This window comes from Adiantum capillus-veneris, chromosome 25, assembly GCF_014529385.1.
Source record: "Adiantum capillus-veneris isolate H3 chromosome 25, ASM1452938v2, whole genome shotgun sequence".
NCBI classification, from domain to species: Eukaryota; Viridiplantae; Streptophyta; class Polypodiopsida; order Polypodiales; family Pteridaceae; genus Adiantum; species Adiantum capillus-veneris.
Genome location: NC_140955.1, coordinates 119,352,844 through 119,376,972, shown reverse-complemented (window position 1 = coordinate 119,376,972; position 24,129 = coordinate 119,352,844). Strand labels below are relative to the sequence as shown.

The following is a 24,129-nucleotide window of genomic DNA, read 5'->3' as shown; positions in this document are numbered from 1 at the left end:
ACAGAGAAATTTTGACAAACATTGCTATATGTATACATATTGCTGCTTGTAGCTAACTTCTTATTAAATATCACAAACTTGTGCAATTTTCTTTACACACTATCTTCTCCTGCATTATGTCATCTTTTTGTCAAAAATTGGGACCCTGACCTTCAGAAGATTCAGGAAAAGCACCAAATGCTAGATGGTGCTCACTGCTCTTGACAAAAGAGCATTGTCTAATAGCACATTCACTCCCAGCCTTGGCAGGGGGGTAGAGTGCACATTAGCGAATTCGCCCTCTACTGCAAAGCCAGGGCCCTGACATTGTCTTCCTCTTGGAGGCAGGGGGTAGTCTCCAACTCCGCCAAAAATGGTAGAGTTGAGCGAGGCAGGCAGCGTTGATGACCCACACGAGGCGTTTCAATGTACAGACAATTCTTTGCATGGGTAATGAATAAACTAAATTCCAGTAAGTCAATGCATCTAGCATGGATATGACCAATCAAGTAGAGGTGAAGGAGCTGATGCAAATAGATGAATCCTTCAATCACAAATATCATGTGTGTGTTAGCTGCCAATATTGGCCAACAAAGCTCACATTTCATTCAGGCGCACTTCGCCTCAACTCTCAACATTATCTTAGGCTCAGTTCAGACAATGGCGAAAGTAGAAAACCTTACTGCAGAGAGCTTCTGCCCTCCTGGTTCACACCAAGCAGTAGCAAAACAGCTGTTAATTTCACACCAACCTCTTGCCACAGTTTTGTGTGGCGGTCCAGAAGAGTTTGAAATGCCATTCTCCAATGACTGAAAGCCATGCAAGCACGACGTCCTGCACCTCATACTTCTGCCGCCCTATCTGAACCCAGCCTTGACATAATATGAGGAAGTTTCTCCTTAGCAATGTAAGAGAAAGCATCGCACCAAATCAACTGTCTCTCTTCTATCATGATCGACCCGTACAAATCCAACAATCACTCACTCACCAGTTGAATACACTGTACAATCTATTCTTAGTAATTTGAATTCACCTCGAATAGTTAATTGGCTTTCAAATGGACACACAAGACAAGAGCAAAGAGCCACACTTATTACAATGGAACAGTGGGGAATAATTTTTCTCTTCAGACACTCGCTTATGCATGTGAAGCGAGCCAGACAACGCTGTACAGATTTCAGCTGCTTACAACTTGTATATCCATGTTTACATCCTTAACCTTGTATCTCTGCTGGCATATACCAGGTTTTGCATTTGAATGAGTGGCCAGTAAGTGAAAATCTTTCAGACCTGCTGCTTGCAAGAAACTTTGTGAAGTAATAATAGACTGTGACATTGATGAATAAGTTGCCTCAGCATTACAAGAGCTAATACTGACTGTTCAAGTACAAAAATACGCCAACTAGAGCAGCAACCCCAACTGCAATACCAATGGGCAAGGCACTCCTGCAGCACACACAACCCAAACAAAATGAACATAACCTCTCTCTCTCTCTCTCTCTCTCTCTCTCTCTCTCTCTCTCTCTCTCTCCACCCACACACACACACATGCATGCATGCTCAACTGTGCACATCCACCAGTACTATGTGAGTGGGTACACAAGGTGCATGATCATGGATTGGGTGATCAACAATGAGAGGTGCACCACAAACCTTAGCAGATAAGGATTTATTAGTTCATAGATACTAATGCAAATTTCTCTTACTCTCCCCTTATCCTCTTGTTGTCTGTGTATGTGAGTGTGTGTGGGCACGAGAGAGGGCGTGTGCGATCAAGCATCGGTGACAGTACGGTGGCAGCGAGACGGTTGAGCAACAGAGGCGAGCTCCCTCTTCACTGCAGCGCGAGATTCCCTCTTCGATGGCGACACAGAGAGGTGAGTGACATGTTCGGAATGGCCACTTGGTGTCACATGCACACTAGCTCTGTATGCCACGTGGAGCCAAACAGTGTTTGTAGTGATTGAGTTGGTGCTTTTAGTGGATCCCAAAGGAAGACTCCTCCCACTCTTGGAATAGCAAGCCTGCCATTGCCTGTAGGACTATGCGCCTTAAGCGTAGGCAGTCAAATTTATTTGTGTTGGATAAAGAAAGGTCAGCATTTTTGCAAGAGTTTAATGACTGTTTTTCTGATTCATTACCGTCACAATTGCCGCCGAAGTTGCCGCCGGAGAGGCCTAAGGATCATGCGATAGATTTGGTGCCAGGGTGTAGCCCACCAAACAGACCTCCCTACAGGGTTAGTGCGGCTCAGCAGAAAGAGATTACAGGCCAGGTTGAGGAGCTTGTAAAGAAGGGGCTGATTCAGCCTAGTTCTTCACCCTTTCGCTCCCTAGTGCTCCTAGTACAGCAGAAGGATGGCTCTTGGCACATGTATATTGATTACTGTGCATTGAATAAGAATACCATCAAGAACAAGTTTCTTATCCCAAGGATTGATGATATTCTTGACCATTTACAGGGTGCTGCAATTTTCAGCAGGATAGACCTTAAGAGTGGGTACCATCAGATTCGTATAAGGCCAGAAGATGTGCACAACACTGCGTTTCGAACGACGTTTGGTCTTTAGCAGGATAGACCTTAAGAGGGGGTGCCATCAGATTCGTATAAGGCCAGAAGATGTGCACAAGACTACGTTTTCAAACAACGTTTGGTCTTTATGAGTTCCTAGTGATGCCATTTGGTCTTACAAATACTCCTGCTGTCACGTGACACATCCCAACCCTATGTGTCCGTGGACAAGCTACACCATAAGAGGGTTTCCGTCAAGTCCAATCAAGTTAGATTAGAAGTGATCTGGCACTTTAGTGAGTCTATTCGTAGACCGTGCATGCCCAATCACTTAGAGTAGAGGATATGAGTCACTTATAGATGCATATCCTCTGGTTGCATAAGCATAAGCATAAGCATTTCCATCAGATTCCATCAGAGTCAGTTTGGGGATTTTTTAGCTGACTTTATCCCATTTTTCCCTATTTTTAACATTTTTCACTTATTTATCAAGTGACTTTTGTTGGGTACTCAGTAGGGCAAATTGGGTAAGTTGATATATAAGCAAACCCAAGTTAGCACAAATTGGCAGATGAGCCAAGGAGCACAGCAGGCTACCAAGCAACAAGTGTTTCCCTCCCTCTCTCAGCAAGGCCCTCTCCAAGCAACTTGGTGAGGCCCATTCCCCCGCATCATCCTCATCTTGGAATCGCCCACTCTTCTGGCTGCCCTAGCGTTTTCCTCCCATGCAGATATCGCCAGTAAGCAGTGAAAGCTAGCGTTTTTCCCATTGGTCACATCAGCGTTTTTGGCCACTACTAAAGCCAGGCAAATCTCAGCCAATTCAGCGATTTCATCAAGCAAATTGAAGCAGACTACCGAGGCTGGGTAAGGAGTTATTAAGCACTTGGAAAACTGCCATTTTCAGCAAAGAAACCTCTGCTGTCACAGCGTTTTTCAGCCAAGCATTCATCTCCAAAAACGCAGCAGAAAGAGCAGAAAGTCCAGCATTTTTCATCATCCTCTCGACCCGACAAAAACAGTCATTTTTCAGCCATGAACCCATCAAGAAACAGTCATTTTCAGCCACCAAGAAGTTCACAGATTTCAGCCTAAGTCGCCGTCATCATCACTGTCCTCGTCATCGGCATAGTCCAATTGCATCAGTCCATTGCATACACATTGTACACCTTGTGCAATCAAAGTAGACCACTCTCGCCGACAAGAGTGGGGCCTTCGGAGGAGGGTTTTACAACCTCTCGGTGTCGTATCTCTTCTCTCTCCTCTCAGTCTCATTCACTTGCACGCACAATAGCCACTCACTTTGTTCGTGACCACAGCACTCTACAAGACGGAAAGCTCTCTCTTTCCCTAAGAACTAAAAGGAACCTTGAGCAATAAAGATCACTAATCTTGAGAAAATACAACATTCATTCCGCTGCACCTTACATTGGTATCAGAGCTTTGGAAGTGTTCTGCATTACTCAAGGAAAGAACCACAAGATTTTTTTTTGCTTGTTGCGATCGCACGAACCCAAGTTTACTTGGGCGTGGCGATTCCTAATCGTGTTTTGTTGAAGAGTGAAAGGAATCCCAAGAAAGAAGGGCTTGTCCAACCTCCCCTTGTGTCTCTTTTCACTCATTGAGAGCGGACCATGCACTTAGCGGCCGGCCAATCGACGTGAGGTGGGAAAAGGCAACCTTGGTGTGAGCGCAAGGCCGCCAAGGGGTGCGCCCGCAGAAAAGGGTAGAACTCGGGTGAAGAGAAGATCCTTCGTCGACGCGATTTGCAAGCGAAAGATCCTCAAGAACCTCAAGAACCAAGTTCCTCGAGAACTTAAGAACCAAAGATCCTAGTGCATGGTCGTCACCCGAAGCGGCATGGATACTTCGCATTCAGGTGATGAGCATGAGAGAGGCGACGAAGGATTCTCCCCACCAGGAGATTTTTCCAACCCTCCCCCTTCGCCATCTACGCTACGAGTTGTCCTCACTCCTATGGAGATGATGGTCAAGTCGATGTTGGACATGATGGCACAACAACAAGAAACGAATCGAGCTGCCTTGGCACAACTCGCAAGCAAAGCAGAAGAACAAGCAGCAAAGGACCGTGCACAAGAAGCCAAGGACCGCGAGTGCGATGAAAGAAACGAAAAACTTGCTGCAAAACAAGAAGAAAATCGACTTGATCAGGAACGTGAGCGCATTGCTCTTGCCGCAAAACAAGAAGAACAGCGACTTGCTCTCGAACGCGAGCACGCTGAACGAAAAGCAGAAAGGGACGCCGAAAGAGAAGCTCAAAGGGAGATTCGTAATCAAGAATTTATTTCCCAAGTCCTAGCCTCAAAGACCGAATCACCCAAAGATCGTGGGAGTTCGTCAAGTGGCGCAAGCCACGATGCGGATTCACACAATCCAGTCACAGAGAAGTTGACTTTCAGTAAGTATGACGGTAAGATGGATGCTACTGTTATTCATTCTTGGTTGCATCAATTTAATGCTTGTTTTGCGACAACTAAGAAAACAGGCAATAGCAAAGTTTTGACGGCAGCTACGTACCTTGCCGGTGATGCCATAAATTGGTATCAGGCTTGGCAAGAGGCACAGCTAGCCGCGCACCTAGAGGCAGCCGACGATCTCACGCCCCTCTCTTTTAGTTGGGCTGATTTCCAAGACAAGCTCAAGGCGCGGTTTATGCCACCGCCACCTCAGTACCTTGCACGACTAAAGGACGATTGGCGAGCTCTCAAGCAAAACGGTATGCCGGTTATGTCTTTCTCTAATCGGGTTTTGCAGCTCGGCACTCAATTACGTAAATCGGATAAGAAGCGCAAGGAGGCATTTCTTTAAGGATTGGACGAGTATATCAAGTATGATGTCGAGGTACTCGATCCACCCGATCTCAACAAAGCGGTAGCAATTTGCTCTCGCCCACGAGATGAAGCACAACAAAGGAAAGCCTAAGGAAAACAAGACTTCTCAAGGAACCCCGCAGAATTCTCACAACACACAGAATGGTAAGAACAATAAGAATGGTAAGAATGGTAATTCTTCTAGCCCTTCTTCCTCTAATTCCTCAGAAAAGAACTCTAACAATGAATCTAAGGGTAAAGCTAAAGCACATGCAAAACCTAAGCTAACCCCTGATGAAAAAGCTTCTCAAGGAATTATAGGAGGATACATCACGGCTGAAGAACAAGTGATTTATGCTAAAGAAGGTAGATGTTTTCAATGCCATGTCAAGGGTCACATTAAGAAGGCATGTCCTAAGACAGGCCCACCTAAAGAACCAAAGGCACCCACAACTACCACAAACTCTGTCACAACACAACCTGCATCTTCTCCTGACTCTGACACACACATTGATGAATCTCTCTTGAAGTGTTATGGTCATGTAAAAGGACAGCGTTTTATCATATTGTTTGATCCAAGCAGTATGCATGATGTGATTAGTCCCCCTCTTGTTGAGAGAGCCCGCCTAGAGGTTAGTCAAAAATCTCCTCTCGACGTTTCTGGCTTCGCTCCTGGTATGGACTCTCTCATCACGAAGGAGTGCCTTGATGTGATGTTTACCGTTCAACAAGCTTCTTTTCGTAGGAAATTTCTTGTGTCTCCTCTCTCGGGATGTGATATGATCCTATGCATTAAATGGTTTCGTGAACTCAACGCTCTCATTGATTTTGAAGCTAACACTCTCATTCTACATGCCAAATCTGATTCCCCCCTCATCATTCGTGCTGAGGAGGGCTTGCATTCTTTGCCTCTCATCTCGCATGTACAGGTAAAGCGTGAATTACAACGAGGAGCACAAGCGGCATTCATTTATGCTGCCCCACTTTCCCAGAGCATTCAGGCTCCAGGTAAGTATTCGGAGTTGTTTACGAAATTTAAACATCTCTTTTTGCAGGATGATCTTCCACCTCGTCTCCCACCGGAGCGGTCGAAGGACCATCGCATCGAGCTTATGGAGGAAGCGCAGCCCGTCAGTAAGACTCCCTACCGTTTGAACAAGTCATAGGAAGAAGAGTTAAGAGCGACAACTCACGGAGTTGGTGGCTAGAGGATTCATACGTCCTAGTGTAAGTCCTTTTGCTATTTTGTTCGTTCGCAAGAAGGATGGTTCGTCTCGTTTGTGTGTTGATTACAGGGCATTAAACAAGATGACTGTCAAGAACAAGTTTCCGATGCCTCGCATTGAGTACATCCTCGATAGGCTCAATGGGGCAAAGGTTTTCAGCAAGGTCGATCTCAAAAGTGGATACCATCAGGTACGGGTATTCAAAGGCGACATTTTCAAGACCGCCTTTCGCACCGAGCGAGGGCAATGGGAGTATATTGTTATGCCTTTAGGATTGACAGGAGCCGTGGGTACGTTCAATCGTCTCATGGTAGGTCGTTTCGGCGACATGATAGGTGTATGTGTATTCATCTTTTTAGATGATATTCTCATTTTTTCTGCAGCGTGGGAACAACATGAAAGAGATGTTGAAAGGGTACTAACTCGTTTGGATGAGTGTCAGTTATACATTGCAGCTAAGAAGTTTGAATTTTTTCTTACTGAAGTCACTTATTTGGGTTATATCATTTCTGTAGAAGGCGTCAAGCTAGACCCCGCGAAGGTGGAACAGGTTCGTAATTGGGATTTACCCAAAACTGCATATGATGTGCGTTCTTTTCTTGGTTTATGTCCAGCATATAGTTCGCACATAGAGAATTTTGCAAACATTGTTGCACCTATGACTGATGTTTTGAAAGGGGTAAAGACTCGCCGTCAGCGCGTAGACTTGCCCGAAGCAGCCATTGAGGCTTTCGCAGCTCTCAAGGTTGCGGTGACAGAAGCACCGTGTCTTATCCTTGCCTCTTGGGATGACCCCTTTGAGGTATGGACGGATGCGAGCAATGTCGCCATAGGCGTTGTGCTCCAACAGCATCGTCACCCATAGCTTTCCTTAGCCGGAAGCTCAATAGTGCGGAAAAGAATTATTCAGTTTATGATAAAGAACTTTTGTCTGTCATTCACTCTCTTAAGCATTGGAAGCATTTTTTGTATGGTAGAGAGTTTACAGTGCGCACAGATCATCAAGCCCTTAAGTGGCTACAGTCTATGCCTAGTGCACATTGGAGTGATCGCCAAGCGCGGTGGTCACAATTTTTTGAGCAATTTGGCGGTTTGATTGAGTATGTGTCTGGGAAAGCTAACCCTGTTGCAGATGCGTTGAGTCGCAAAGGACAAATTTTGGCTCTTGAGTCAAGAACCACATTTTCTATACAGGGTGAGTCTTTTGACAGCATGAAGAACCAGTATGCAGATTCGGAGTTTGGTAAGTAATTGTTGCAGGCTCTTGCTTCCCAAGGGCCCAGCAACTATCTCATTCGTGACGGATTCTTATTTTTTCGTCAACGTCTGTGTGTGTTGCCCTCTCTCAGGCCAGCCATATTGCATGATGCACATGACTCTCTCACGAGTGGGCACAGGGGTATGAACACCACATTGGAAAAGATTGAACGATTTTACTATTGGCCTAAAATGCGAAAAGATGTGTTTAGTTATGTCACACATTGCACTATATGCCTCTTGCTTCCGCTGCCTATTCCCAAGAGACCTTTTCAGGATATCTCTATGGATTTCGTGACTAACTTACCACCAAGTCAGCATTCAAGAAACACTCAATGTTTAACTATTGTTGATCGTTTCAGCAAATTCTGCATGTTGATTCCTTGTAAGGCCACAGTTACTGCACAAGATGTTGCACGATTGTTCATAAAGCATTGGTACCCCCTCTGTGGTTTGCCAAAGTCCATTGTTTCAGATAGGGATGTTAAGTTTACGTCCAACTTTTGGCGTGCACTTTCTGAAATTTTGGCACAAAGTTAAATTTTTTCATTCGCTTTTCATCCACAGTCAAATGGTCAAACGAAAATTTATAATCAGTTGGCTTTTGATGTGTTGAAGTCTTATGTTCATGATCAGCAGTCTCAATGGGAGCTCTATCTCCCATTGGTTCAGGCTACTCTCAATGATTCCTTCTCTTCTGCTATTGGTCGAACTGCGTATGGGGCAGCCGTATGGGGCAGCTTTTGGCCGCCGATTCCAGTCACTGTTGACTCGATCAATCAGTCAAATGCCTGATGCCAATGCTGAGAGTCAGTCATTGGATGAGATTTCTGAGAGTGTGAAAGCTTCAGCTAAGCAAGGCTCAGGAATCTTATTCTCCACAGGCTAACAAGCATCGTCAAGAGGTCTCGATCAAGGAAGGAGATTGGGTGTATCTACGGATTATGAAACAACGTCTTAAGCAAGTTGGAAAGAAATGTCCTAAGTTATCTTTTCGCATGTATGGTCCATTTCCAGTCATCAAAAAGATTAATGAGGTTTCAATGAAATTAAAGTTGCCTAACTCATGGTCAATGCACAATGTTTTCCATGTTTCTTGGTTGAAAGTGTTTCAGGGAACACCTCCAAAGGAGGTTTCGGAAGAAGAAGAAGAACCAGAGATCATCGATGAAGAAGAAGTCATGGAGCCGGAGCAAGTCTTGTTGCATCGGTTTCGCCATGGTTCGAAGAAACAAGTACGACAGTATTTTTTGAAGTTCAAAGATCGAGGAACCCATGAAGCGGTGTAAGTAGACGAAGAGTTCTTCAAGGATTATCCAGGGTTGTTGGCAGACTACAAGGAAGCCATGCAGCTCGGTACCAATATCTCACTTTAAAAAGGAGGGGATGTCACATGACACATCCCAACCCTATGTGTCCGTGGACAAGCTACACCATAACAGGGTTTCCGTCAAGTCCAGTCAAGTTAGATTAGAAGTGATCTGGCACTTTTGTGAGTCTATTCGTAGACCATGCATGCCCAGTCACTTAGAGTAGATGCATATCCTCTGGTTGCATAAGCATAAGCATAAGCATTTCCATCAGATTCCATCAGAGTCAGTTTGGGGATTTTTCAGATGACTTTACCCCATTTTTCTCTATTTTTGACATTTTTCACTTATTTATTGACTGACTTTTGTTGGGTATTCAGTAGGGCAAATTGGGTAAGTTAATATATAAGCCAACCCAAGTCAGCACAAATTGGCAGATGAGCCAAGGAGCACAGCAAGCTACCAAGCAACAGGTGTTTCCCTCCCTCTCTCAGCAAGACCCTCTCCAAGCAACTTGGTGAGGCCCATTCCCCCGCATCATCCTCATCTTGGAATCGCCCACTCTTCTCGCTGCCCTAGCGTTTTCCTCCCATGCAGATATCGCCAGTAAGTAGTGAAAGCTAGCGTTTTTCCCATTGGTCACATCAGCGTTTTTGGCCACTACTAACGCCAGGCAAATCTCAGCCAATTCAGCGATTTCATCAAGCAAATTGCAGCAGACTACCGAGGCCGGGTAAGGAGTTATTAAGCACTTGGAAAACTGCCATTTTCAGCAAAGAAACCTCTGCTGTCACAGCGTTTTTCAGCCAAGCATTCATCTCCAAAAACGCAGCAGAAAGAGCAGAAAGTCCAGCGTTTTTCATCATCCTCTCGACCCGACAAAAACAGTCATTTTTCAGCCATGAACCCATCAAGAAACAGTCATTTTCAGCCACCAAGAAATTCACAGATTTCAGCCTAAGTCGCCGTCGTCATCGGCATAGTCCAATTGCATCAGTCCATTGCATACACATTGTACACCTTGTGCAATCAAAGTAGACCACTCTCGCCGACGAGAGTGGGGCCTTCGGAGGAGGGTTTACAACCTCTCGGTGTCGTATCTCTTCTCTCTCCTTCTCTCAATCTCATTCACTTGCACGCACAATAGCCACTCACTTTGTTCGTGACCACAGCACTCTACGAGACGGAAAGCTCTCTTTCCCTAAGAACTAAAAGGAACCTTGAGCAATAAAGATCTTGAGAAAATACAACATTCATTCCGCTGCACCTTACATTTTCTACGTTCAATAGGATCATGGACCGGATTTTCCACTCGCATCGGAAGTTTGTTGGCACATTCTTTGATGACATGATAGTCTATTTGAAGCATGAAGTGCAGCATAGGCGTCACTTGACCATTGTGTTCAAAGAGCTACGCAATCACAGGTTACTTGTCAATCCTAAGAAAAGTGAATTCTTCTTAGAAGAGATCCACTTTCTTGGCCACATAGTGGCAAAGGATGGTGTCCAAATGGATCCCGCAAAGGTTAAAGCTATTAAGACATGGCCAGACTTAAAGACTGTGCATCATGTCCAAAGCTTCTTGGGATTGTGCTCATACTATAGAAGGTTTATCAGGAATTTTGCACAGATAGCTTCACCTCTTCACGCTTTGCAAAAGAAGACTCAGATGGACCAAAAAGAGATTTCAGCTTTTAGTCTCTTAAAGGAAAAGTTGACTTCACATCTCGTGATTGTTTTACCAGATCTTGGGAAGTCATTTGTGGTCCAGTGTGACGCGTGTGGAAATAGCATCGGAGTACTGCTAATGCAAGATGGTCGGGTAGTAGCTTACGAGAGCAGAATCTTGCAAGGGCCAGAAAAGACTATGCAAATCTATGAGAAAGAGCTTTTGGTTGTGATTCATACGCTTTCTAGTTGGAAGCACTACCTCTTAGGTGCTGATTTTGTTGTTCGAACAGACCATCAGACCTTGTGATACTTCTTGACAAAGTCAAAGTTATCCGAAAAGCATATGCAATGGGCAAACATTCTTTCTATGTTCCACTTCCAGATTATGCATGTGGAAGGCAAGAAGAATGTTGTGGCTGATGCATTATCAAGGAAGCCACAAATTTCAGTTGTGTCAATTCCGTGTCATCATGAGCTTGATGACATGAAGGAACAGTATGCTACTGATGAAAATTTTGCAAGAATCTTTGAACATTTGCAAGATGGCAACGTCATGAGCACTACCTTCTCAGAGACGGTTTTATGATGATGCATGGCAGACTAGTCTTACTAGGCCATTGCGACATAAGGTCATGGTAGAAAGTCATGTCCCACCGTATGCGGGGCATCGTGGAATTGATGCGACAGTGAGAGTGGTAGAGACATTCTTTTATTGGCCTACTTTAAGGAGAGATGTGGATGCCTTTGTGCGAGCATGCGTGATTTGCCAAAAGGTCAAGTTCAACAGGCAAAGGGCACCACAGTTATTACAACCACTACCGATTCCGGATAAGAATTGCTATGAATTTTATCTTTGATCTTCCAAGAACGCCGACACAGAATGATGAAATATGGACCATTATTTGCAGGTTCAGCAAGCAGGCCCATTTTATTCCTGACAAGAAGAAGATAAAATCTGACCAGATCGTACGGTTGTTCATGTACAATGTGTTTAAGTACCATGGTATGCCACAATCGATTGTCAGTGCTCGTGATCCTCGCATGACAAGTTTTTTTTTTAGAGGATTGTTTGAGAACATGGGCACTACGCTCAAGTCCCCGTCTTTGTTTCATCCACAAACTGATGGACAGTCAGAAGAGGCTAATTCTACAGTCTTGGATCTACTGAAATGCTATGTGTCAAATAATAAGGGCAAGTGGGAACAATAATTGCCTATGCTTGAGTACGCGTGCAACAATACGGTGAATTCGTCCACACGCAAGGCACCTTTTGAGATTGTTGAAGGTGGCAAAAAGGTTCCTCCCATTTTGCATACAAAGAACAAGACCTTTGAGGCATATCAATATGTTGAGAACATGGATGAAATGTATAAGAAAATAAAAGTTGCCTTGGAGAAGACTCGGGCAATGCAGAAGAGGGCTGCTGATCGTCACAGTCGTCAGTTCCTGTTTTCACCCTATCACAAGACGGGCACCACGTGCCAATAGAAAAGAACAGACTGAACAGACTTTTAGCACTTCAATAACAACTAAACTGAGAGAGAGAGAGAGAGAGAGAGAGAGAGAGAGAGGCGACACAGAGTGGTAGAATTCCATCCCAAAGAGTATTGGCCCCAAACCTTGGCGCCCCTTTCGGTATTTCTTTATATTGCATCAACACAGTACAAGCCGGTACTCCAGACTCTGCACCTTCTCCAAGAAGCATGCCAGAGAATGAGCCCTAACTTGATATTTAAAGGCCCTAGGCTCCAAAAGCAGTTTACAATAAAAAGCCTTCAAACTCAAAAGCATCCCGTCCAAAAGCAAAGCCAAAAAGCTGCCAACGTAATTTATGGAAATCCGTATAGCCTACCACGTCATCAGCCAGCGCAAAATACGAAATTCCGTACAACTTGCCATGTCACCATGCCAGTGCAATTTTCGAAAATCTGCCGCAAGTCTCTTTTGTGTGTGTGTGAGAGTCCTACTTTATTTTAATCCTTTGTCACTCGGGGCCCCATCGGACGGGGTCCCCATAAGTTGGTAGGACTTCTTCTGTTACTTGTTCTTATTAGGGTTTAGGCTCCTCGGCCGGCATCTGCAAGTTGGCTCCCTTCTTTAGGGCTTTGACACGTCAGCAGTTTGTGACATCTCCCCTTCTTGAAAGAGAGTGATTGTCCGCGATTACAGCATATCTGCAAAACAACTCAAGTTAGCTCAAAAATTTCCGAGGGACAATCAGTTTGCTCTTCTTGTTGAGGAGTTAGCTTCTCCTTTCGGCTCTTTTGATCAAGGAGTTAGCTTCTCCTTTCAGCTCTTTTGATCAAGGAGTTAGCTTCTCCTTTCGTCCAGATCGGAACTCTCGATATTCCGGCGTAGTAAAATTAGCCATCACACCCAGACCATACTGATCTTCCACGGGTGTCTTGATGCACTAAAATTACATACCCAGGCAATCCCATCCAATTAGGAATATTCACTGGTTGGCACATCACAATGCAGCACAAATGCTCACATATGCATGTTACAAGACATAGAAACATAAAGCAGCCGATGAACACTCCTCCCGCATAACCTAACAAGGTCCGGGCCGGGAGATATTCAACGACTCCCTCATCACTCCTCCCGCATTACCTAAAAAGGTCCGGGCCGGGAGATATAGAGGCCTTTTACAACCAAACGCCCCCCAGACCGCAGCCTGCATCATTTGGAGGTGCTGAGAGTAACCACTGCTCAGACTTCTTAATACTCCTCTCGCATAACCATCCAGGTCCGGTCAGGGAGTCACAACAACAATACTCCCCCTGTAAATAACCACAAGTCCGGGCCATGAGTAAAAACATCACTTTCAATCATTTAATACTCCCCCCTGCAAATAATCACAAGGGTCCGGGCGATGAGTATGAACAAGCATTCCCAAACATAATTTCTCACTACTCCACCCAGGAGTAAAATCATCAATCATTGAAACCAGTATTAAAATCAGAGTCAAACAATTCAAATCGGCACCAAGATAGGGTTGTAGCCGAGCACAGCATGGTCCATCAGCTCTTGGACACACAGTGTTTCTTTGGCGGTGATGGTAGTCCCAAGATAGCAATCGCACTAGACCTCCGAGGTCATCTGCTCGTGAAAAGACATCTACTGGGAGATGTCGAGAAATTTCAAGTTATAATCTGCTAGGGTTTCCATGGCAAGCATTTCAGGATACCACACTCTGCCAAAAGTTGCACTCCAAAGAAAGATGTCAGAAACCATATAACTACGGGCAAAAAAATTCTTGAAAGCTTGCCTAGTACTTGGAGTATGCTGCTTGGTAGCTATAGACATCAACATCTGCATGGCACTGCTTTTGAGAAAAACAGTGACTTGAAACAAATATGGATCCTTCTCTTGCAATTGATCTTTATGGCTTATGCCTTATAAGACATGAGCGCTGAAGACGGGAGCGCACCCGATGCGCGATGAAGTAAGGGTGGACGTGGCTAATAAGTCCGGGTTGGAGGGCGAAGATACCTCGAATAAAGTCTCTGGCTTGCTCTGTCTGCTCTTTTGTGGGACCGGTATGCTTTCATAAAAGCACACGCCTAATGCTCTGATACCACTGTCACAAGACGGGCACCACGTGCCAATAGAAAAGAACAGACTGAACAGACTTTTAGCGCTTCAATAACAACTAAACTGAGAGAGAGAGAGAGAGAGAGAGACGACACGCGACACGGAGTGGCGAAATTCCATCCCAGAGAGTATTGGCGCCCCTTTCGGTATTTCTTTAAATCGCATCAACACAGTAAAAGCCGGTACTCCAGACTCTGCACCTTCTCCAAGAAGCATGCTAGAGAATGAGCCCTAACCTCATATTTAAAGGCCCTAGGTCCCAAAAGCAATTTACAGTAAAAAGCCTTCAAACTCAAAAGCATTTGGTCCAAAAGCAAAGCCAAAAAGCTGCCAGCGTAATTTACGAAAATCCGTACAGCCTGCCACGTCATCAACCAGCGCAAAACGCGAAATCCCGTACAGCTTGCCACGTCATTATGCCAACGCAATTATCGAAAATCTGTTGCAAGTCTCTTGTGTGTGTGTGTGTGTGTGTGTGTGTGTGTGTGTGAGTCCTACTTTATTTTAATCCTTTATGTCACTTGGGGCCCCATCAGACGGGGTCCCCATAAGTTGATAGGACTTCTTCTTCTATTAATTGTTCTTCTTAGGGTTTAGGCCCCTCAGCCAGCATCTGCAAGTTGTGACAGGAGAGCATAACAATATAAAATATACTCGGATAAATAGAATTTATCACTTAGTACTGAAGCCAAAGGATATAGAGAGAAATAAACAGAGAGAGAGAGAGTGAAGATCGACAAAGTACTGGGGACAGAAGATGGGTTGGTCCCCCCCCCTTAAAGAGTATTCTTTATTAGGGAGAATCTTTTTACAAGCACAAGAACCGGAGAAAACCCCTCCGTTCTAAATCTCTGACTCGATGGTCGTTCCTTCCCGTAAGGGAAATCCGAGAGACAAGCTCTCAATCCTTTTTCCGTATGTACTCGGAGTCGAGACTCCGCAGACAATTTCCGAATTCCGAAGCTTAGGCCGAAGCCTTCTCGCTTCTCCTTCGCGATGAAGTACCTGCAAACACACACGCAAACACGCGACAACAATTCGTATGGCGAATCCACAATAGGTACCTGTTGCTCTTGCGCGAGAAAAGCGACTTCCGTGCTTTGTTGTCTCGCGATCTCTCGCGTCTTCTGGCGGCAGAGTCTTCTCTTGCTGGCGCTGGCAATCTCCCTTCAGTGAGGGCATGTAGTGCTTTTATAGCTCCTTCACCATGGCACGAATAGCTGCTCGCGGAGAGATCGCAGCTGTTTTTTTTTTTCCAAAATATTTTTTTTCTGTTTTTTTTTTTTTCCCCTATTCTACCCGAAATAGGGAGAGAGAATTCGCTGGCTGGTTTTGTTGCTTTATTTTCTAAGTGGTTGCCCACTTATTAAGTGGACGGCCGGCATATTTTTAAAATTGGTCTGAACCTGCCCAAAAACTCAATAAAACCTTATAAGTTAAAAACAATGCTTTCACGGCACTTCCCAGGTGTCCCTCGATGCAACCACATGCACGAATGCAATGCAAACATAGATTCCTCGCGGAAAGCGTCTGCTCTTTCCGAAAAACTCGTTAAAATATTCCGCTTTTTAAGAAAAGCTTCTCAGAACCCATCTTTATTCTTGTGCTTGCATCTTTACGCGTATTCCTCTTTCCAGTTCGGATTTCCTCTCGACTATGGATATCCCCTTTCTGATGCACCCGTCACCCACCTTGTGACGCATCAGGAATACCCATCACCTAGTCCTTTCCTACCGAACTTACGGTACAATCCCCTTCACGATGCTCTATGTCACCCATTCTATGACGCATCAGAGATGTAGAGATGTTCGTTCCCGGATGGTCGGATACTTCTTCCCGATGCTCCCTGTCACCCATCCGATGTGACGCATCAGAAGTACCCGTTCTTGGTGGCCTTACAGATATTCCCGTTCACAGTGCTCCCTTCATATTACTTTGAATGACGCACTAGGAATACTCTGTACTCGGATGTCTCCAATGAGAAAAACCCTCTCACTTAAAATTCCAATAATTCATTTAGAATTAGTTTCTTGGTGTTCCGAGCAAGAAAACCCTCTCACTTATAAATCCAATAATTCATTTAGAATTATTTTTCTATCAGATAAAGCCAATTTAGCAACAGCTCCCTTCTTTAGGGCTTTGATGCGTCAGCAGTTTGTGGCACACCTTGTGATTGGGTACTTTTACGGTTTGAAAAGGCAAGGTTTAAGAAGATGAAGGGCAAGGAAAGGTTATTTCCGAAGCGGCCTTTTCAAGTGCTTGATAAGATCAGCGATGTTGTTTATAGGCTGAAATTGCCTGACACTTGGAAGATTCATAATGCGTTTCACGTGAGTCTTCTAAGACCTTTCGTGGGTCATGTGCTAGAAGAAATGCCACAGGAGGACCAACCAGAAGTCAGTGAACTTGATGAGATCTTGGTACCTGAGCAGATTTTGGCACATAAGGAAAGAAAAGTTAAGGAACAGATTGCAAGACGCTATTTGGTGAAGTTCAAGAACTATCCACCTATGGATGCAAAGTGGATGGAAGAGCATGAACTGTCAGAGTCACCAATTGTATTGCAGCTTTACCTTGAGTCCTTTGGGTTACAACCTACGTATACCCCAAACCAATGTGTTCAAAGGAGGGATAATGATGGAGCTAGCACATCAAATATACATGCGGATTCAGTGCAATAGAAGTGTGCATCGCTCTTCAAGTGTTAAAGGTATTATGCTCACTTCTATCATAGATAATAATGACAAAAGTATGAAGGTCTCATAAAGTCATAAGTATCTATGTGTTATGACCTTTCTTGCAGATACATACGGTGATAAAAGCGTGCTAACAACACAAGATCATCAATGGCATGTATACATGGCATGCAATCTAGAACGTTTGCGATTTCAAGAGGGGGGTATGTCACGAGGACATGGCAATTGCTAACCTTAGTTGTTGGTTTCTTTTCCTTGATTTTTGTTTAATTTTTGGGACCCTCTTTTTGAAATTGCAAATGGCCGGACACTGTATAGCCAATGTGAAACGACCGAGAGAGTTTCACCCGCAGACGGAAAGGCCTTGTCGCCACGAGTTGGTCGGGCTGACCGGCACTGGAATCCAAGCAATAAAAGTATGTCTAGGCTCTACTCAAAGTTTGAAGAGAAGATTACCCGATAACTGGGTTACATTGCATTTTTGGATGTGGTCCCAGTGGTGATAGATGGTCACATGACCAATGGAAGTGCCATGGAAGTATCTCCTAAAATTTAGGAAACTGCTATTTTGGGCCATGAAATCTGTTCGCGTCATTAGCTCCGGAATGACAAGAGGAACATTTTATTACTCTGCCACCAAGTCAACTGAGCAACCAATTGAGATATTTTTAGAGCACAAGGTGCAAAACGGTAAAACCATGCATGAGAGAGAGAGAGGCGTTGAAATTAAACATGGGGCTGCCTTTTCAGCCAAATGGTGGATTGTTGCAGGTACCAAAGCTATTGTGTGCTTGCCTACCCTCTATGTACAGTGAAGTGCAAGAACTGAAGCCTTGCACAGCATTCACTGTGCTCTCTGTCCCCCCTCCGTGCAGTTATGTGATGCCCCACAAGAGGGCTCTTCATTTGACCTATGTACAGTTGTGTGGATTCATGCGCGATTGCCGAGGCAAGAGCCTCTAGCACAGGTACTAGATTAGCTAGTTGCTAAACCCCAGCAGGTTTAGGTGAATTTGGAAAGATTTCTGTTAGAGTTTTGGCATCTCAAGTGAACTGCCCAATGTGATCCCATTATTTAGTTTGGCTTTTCGGTATTTATTTTACTTATTTGTCAAAGTCTTGGGTAGGGCAATTTACTGAGATTGCTATATAAGCAACCCCTTGCCTCCATTGTATATATATTCAGTTATTCATCGCCAAGGTTGATTGGTTCACGAGACTCTCTCTCTCTCTCTCTCTCTCTCTCTCTCTCTCTCTCTCTCTCTCTCTCTCTCTCTCTCTCTCTCTCTCTCCCCTTGCTCTCTACGCTTCCGCATAGTCGACTTTGACATGGTATCAGCGCGCTTGGTGCAACTCCGCGCATGAAGAGCTTTGGTAGAGGAGCAGCCCGCAAGAAGAGAAGAAGAGAGCTTGTTGCCAGTGTCTATTCCCCCCCAATCGGAGTTCTAAAATGCAGCCAGCTGCACTTCCCTCTGTCGTAAGCGTTTTGAAACGCTGCTATGCAACGCCGGACACCCCCCTCTGCTCCTGTGAGTTTTAGAACGCTCGCTACCAAAGCCCCTCTCTGCCCTGCTGCGCGTTTCAAAACGCCGATGTCCACAGCCTACCCCCTAGTTTCAGCGCCTTGGCAACGGCTCTCCCCAACCCTCGTTTTGAGACACTGGCAGCACCAACTGACCCCCTACTTCCAACATTTTGAAACGCATTGCGACAGAGATTACAATAATAAAGATTTGGCAGAGGAAATCGACATGGCACACGTGACGGTGGCCATGGTGGCCTCGACGTCAGATTTCTAGTCAAATGACAGGCGTCACCACTAGCTTCAGCCAGAGAGAGGCTTGTGAGTGGCAGAGGGGCAAGCAATGCTCCCTATAATTAATTTGGACCCTGTCACAAACGGGAGCACATAACAATATAAAATACATTCGGATAAATAGGATTTATCACTTATTACTGAAGCCAGAGGATATAGAGAGAAATAAATAGAGAGAGAGATAGAGAGTGAGAAGATCCACACAGTACTGGGGACCAAAAGATGGGCTGGTCCCCCCCCCGTAATAGTATCTTTATTACTGAGGAGAAGTCTATACAAGCACTTGAACCGAACATATTCCCACGTTCGTTCTAGAATAAGACTTGATGGTTCCCGGAAGCCTCAGCTTCCGATTCCTAGGGCAAAACCCTATTCCAAGGAACTTCCGTTCCTTATTCCAATTCCTCGAGAATCAAGGTTCTCGCCTCTGGATCTCACCTTCCAGACTCAGGGCATGGCATCCCTGCAACTCTTTTCCAACTCTCTTTCCATAGTCCTCTTCGCGCAGAACAACTCTGCTTTCCCGGACACGAAGTCCTTACTTGGGAATCCCAACTTCCGGATCACAACTTGAGAGACTACCTCTCTCCGATCCATGGATCTACTTCCCAAACTCGGGTACGAAACCCTTGGGCTGATCTGGCTCTAGTTCCTCAGAGCGCATTTCTCCTGCACAGGCTCATGCCTTCCTCTGCTCCTACTCCCTCACGAAGAGGAAGTACACCTGCAATCAAATACTCAAAGATCAGAACATGAAAATCGTTACCTTCAAAGTCTCGACGCTCAAAGCGCAACTCGATTCTCGAAAAGCAATTCCTCGGAAGAGATCTCTCCATAGAAAATCCTCTCTTCCAATCCTACACACAAAAGAGGTGTGTTCTCGGGTTCCTTCTCGTAAATCAGCCCCGTCGACGACGTTTATGGGCTGAAAACAGAGAAAAACAGCAACTTGTCGCGATGGAAACACGCTTCGTAAACACTTCTTCGCGAGGTAACTCACGCACTGGGTCTTGGCGACATCTGGTACACTTGGGGCAGCCATGGGCATCACCGGCAAACGTCTTCTTTGCGGGTGAACTCTGCAGCAGCATCTCCTCCTTGCAAAGATTGGTCCTCCCCTCTAAGTGAGGGCATGTGATGCTTTTATAGCTCCTAGCCACGGGCACGAATAACTGCTCGCGTAGAGATCGCAGCCGTTTTTTTTTTTGTTTTTTTTCAAAAAAAAAAAAATCTGTTTTGCCAGAAAAAGAGAGAGAGAAAGCGCTGGCTGATCTGTTGCCTTATTTATCAGATGGCTGCCCACTTATTAAGTGGGCGGCAGGCGTATTTTAAAAATAGTCTGAACCTGCCCAAAAACTCAATAAAACCTTATAAGTTAAAAACAATGCTTTCACAGCACTTCCCAGGCGTCCCTGGATGCAATCACATGCACAGTTGCAATGCAGACATAGACTTCCTCGCGGGAAAGCATCTACTTTCCCGAAAAGCAATGCCGCTTTCTCAAAAAGCATCTGTTTTCCTCAAAGTTTCCTCTGAACCCATCTTCATTCAAGTGCTTGCTTTTTCCTTGTGCACAATTCTAACACAGTTCGGAATTTCCTCCCGACTATGGATATTCCCTTTCCGATGCACCCGTCACCCACCTTGTGACGCATCAGGAATACCCATCACCTAGTCCTTTCCTACCGAACTTACGGTACAATCTCCTTCGCGATGCTCTATGTCACCCATCCTATGACACATCAGAGATGTCCGTTCCCGGATGGTCGGATACTTCTTTCCGATGCTCCCTGTCACCCATCCGATGTGACGCATCGGAAGTACCCGTTCCTTGTGGCCTTACAGATATTCCCGCTCTCAATGTTCCCGTCATTACTTTAAATGACACACTAGGAATACTCTGTACTCGGATGTCTCCAGTGAGAAAAGCCCTCTCACTTAAAATTCCAATAATTCATTTAGAATTATTTTTCCTTGGTGTTCCAAGCGAGAAAACCCTCTCACTTATAAATCCAATAATTCATTTAGAATTATTTTTCTGTAAGATAAAGCAAATTTAGCAACATCCCTCTCACTTATAAACAGTTGTCCTCAACTGTAGAGGTCCAACTGAACTGCCGGGGAGAAACCGGAAAGATTCCAAATCTTACTCAATAGTGAGTTGAGCTAGTCCTTTCTCAAAAGAGAACTTAAAATTTTAATTAAACAAAAATTCAATAATTCAATACTTACCGTACCGGTTCATGTCTTTCCTCTAGGACCTCGAGGATATCCTTCACCTTTCATTAAACTTATGAACCGTGTAAGAACTCGTCATTCGCGTCTTTCCAACAGATCGAACGTGTCCTCATTCGAGAGTGTGTTAACTCAATTCCACCTTCTCAATCCGAGAAGAATAATCCTCCTAGAAATCAATCTAGGTATCTGTCCTTGCGCATAATCCTATGTTGTTAGTCTAGAGGGTATTAAACCTCTTGTGTGCTCCCACATAGGGAATGCTCAAGTCATAGAGCATTAAGCTCGATGTCTTTCTTTCACAAACAAAGTTTGCGATCACCTTAAAGAAGGTTCTTGTTTCGGGCAATCGCTCAACGTAGGCAGATGGTTCCAATCCGAAGATTCCTTGTGCACGGCAGCACTTCCTTCCAATCTTATTCTCTTGCAAGTTATTACCACTAGCAGTGTTTTCCCGACGCCCATTAGCATCTCTTTCTTACAAAATCATAAAAAATGATTCACCTTGCAAGCATCAATGACAACTTGCAAAATCTCAGGCAGATAGGATTCTAGCCATAGCATTTTCTGAACGTACGTTCAAACCCGGTTCACAATAAAGCGAACCCTCTTTGAATCTCAGGGATGTTCTCCCATATGTAATTCTTACCATTTTGAAACGGTTGGCGAACTATATTCTTACAAACATAATAGTTCGAATTTATTCCAGCAGCGTGTAAATGCTACTTTACCTTCTCATGGAGAAACATATACTACAACCAAAAGTTGCTATTGTAATGGTAAAGGCACATAGCGTACTCAATGATCAACGACCATCGGAAAACCTCTTCTCCGTAGAGAAACTCAAATTCCTTCTACCAAACACATCTCAAATAGAGATTCTCGTGTCGGAATATTCTTGTGCGCAAAAAGGCGCTCAAGAGAGTATAACAAACTCTCGTCCAATTCCTTGGCATAGGTCTGCATCTTCGTGTGTTATCCATGTACTCAAAAGTGTACATAATTCTTAAGTTGTGTTAAAGTTTCGGTGAACCTGGGAAATTACCTTCCCTTTGTAAGATCCTTAGAGCGAAGACGCTCAACTTGATGATCACTTGGCTCGATCTTAGAGTAAAACCCGCTCATCAAATAATCTAGGATTTTAATCCTTGGATTCCTCAAGCACATGCCGTAGTCGTCGCTTGTTCCTTCCCTCCTAAACAGAGCATTCATTCACTTGTGCAAAAAGCACCATATCTTCCCTTATCGTGTAGGGGGCGTGGGCTTAAAGAGTATTCAAGCTTGATGAAAGCTTTTCTTTGCTGGAAAGCTCATAATGGTTCCTTCATAATTTTCCTACCCGCAGTAGCAAGTAATCTATTCGGGAATTACCGGATACCAGATCAATAGTTGACCTTCCTGCTAGTTAAGCAAACCAATTCATCTCAGAAAACAATGTTTCAGTTTGATCCTGCTCTCATAAACACTCGAGAGTGGTAGTCCCGGTTAGACATAACCATATCTTGTGCAAAAGAGCAAACAAGCACAATGCACTTTATGATTTCCTCAAAGATGTAACTTTGATTGAAAACCTGCCCTCTCACTTAAAGTTCGAGGGTCTTCTATTCAAGAACTCGGGAGTTAGATTGAATTCCCTTACTCCAAACTTTCTGTGTTCAATGATTCCCGTCCCACTACGGGGATTGGATTCTATGTACACTAAGGTGTACACTTTCAGCTTTTATTGCTGACTCTACCATCTGCTGCAAAGTATTTTGCAGATGGGTTTACAAAATTCAGGCAAAAGTCCTTTGTTGAATTTCTTCATCTTTCCTTCCTCAGAGAGGATCGAGAGTGGAGCTACCTTGGCAAGGGTGAACCACTACTTGCTTTGACTCACTCGTGTTCCTATTGGGCAAACCCATCCCAATCTTCTTGGATGCCTTCCTCAAAGTGTAGAGGAAAAAAATGTGTTGAAAAATTCAGCCTTGAATTGAATCCAAGTCTTGTTGTAAGTTCCTTGCAGAGCTTTGGTATACCACCAAGTACTTGCAATCCCCTTGAGGTGTTTGGTCACATGTCTCACCTTCAACACTTTTCAGAAATTGCCGCCTGCAAAGGCAACTTCAAACTGTCGAATGAAAGCGGTAGCTTTTGGGACATCTTCCCATCCGTCAAAAGTATCAAGCTTGACCATAGTGTTCTAAGGTCTAAAGACCTTCTTCATATCCTTCCCGAAATGACGGGATTTCTTGGCTATAGTTCTGGATTGACATTCATGGATATTTTCTGGATTCTGAAGAATCTCGAGCATTCCGCTCCTTGGATTCCCTAGGTTCTTGAGCATCATGCTCTTGTCGCCTTCTCAGAGAATCCCAAGCCTTGTGTCGACTTCTTGCAGAGAGAGAAAAAAAAAATTCCAACTCTGCGAGCTTTTCCCTGCAGGACTTAGGGTTCCACCTGCTTACTTCTCTCTTGGCTTGTCATGGCTTCTTCCCGTATCTTCCCAGAGTCGTCCTCCTTTACAGAGAAAGAGAGGAGACCATGCTCTGATACCACTGTCACAAACGGGAGCACATAACATTATAAAATACATTCGGATAAATAGGATTTATCACTTATTACTGAAGCCAGAGGATATAGAGAGAAATAAATAGAGAGAGAGATAGAGAGTGAGAAGATCGACACAGTACTGGGGACCAGAAGATGGGCTGGTCTCCCCCCCGTAATAGTATCTTTATTACTGAGGAGAAGTCTATAAAAGCACTTGAACCGAACGTATTACCACGTTCGTTCTAGAATAAGACTTGATGGTTCCCGGAAGCCTCAGCTTCCGATTCCTAGGGCAAAACCCTATTCCAAGGAACTTCCGTTCCTTATTCCAATTCCTCGAGAATCAAGGTTCTCGCCTCTGGATCTCACCTTCCAGACTCAGGGCATGGCATCCCTGCAACTCTTTTCCAACTCTCTTTCCATAGTCCTCTTCGCGCAGAACAACTCTGCTTTCCCGGACACGAAGTC

At 44.6% G+C, this 24,129-nt stretch overlaps 1 protein-coding gene across 2 annotated transcripts in view; it reads right to left on the bottom strand.

Annotated features, from left to right (window-relative positions):
• Positions 1-1,052: 1,052 nt before the first annotated feature.
• LOC147425547 (uncharacterized) overlaps positions 1,053-24,129 on the bottom strand; it is a 41,248-nt gene continuing 18,171 nt past the window's right edge. Inside the window, exons 4-5 of one of the 2 annotated variants that reach the window (XM_086499600.1) lie at positions 1,358-1,425; positions 1,053-1,272 (exon numbers count right to left, since the gene is read on the bottom strand). In XM_086499600.1, the coding sequence (XP_086355726.1) occupies positions 1,157-1,272; positions 1,358-1,425 (184 nt within the window). In that variant the 3' untranslated portion in view covers positions 1,053-1,156. Of the gene's footprint in view, positions 1,426-24,129 lie in introns of both variants that reach the window. The other variant, XM_086499599.1, reaches the window with a different exon arrangement.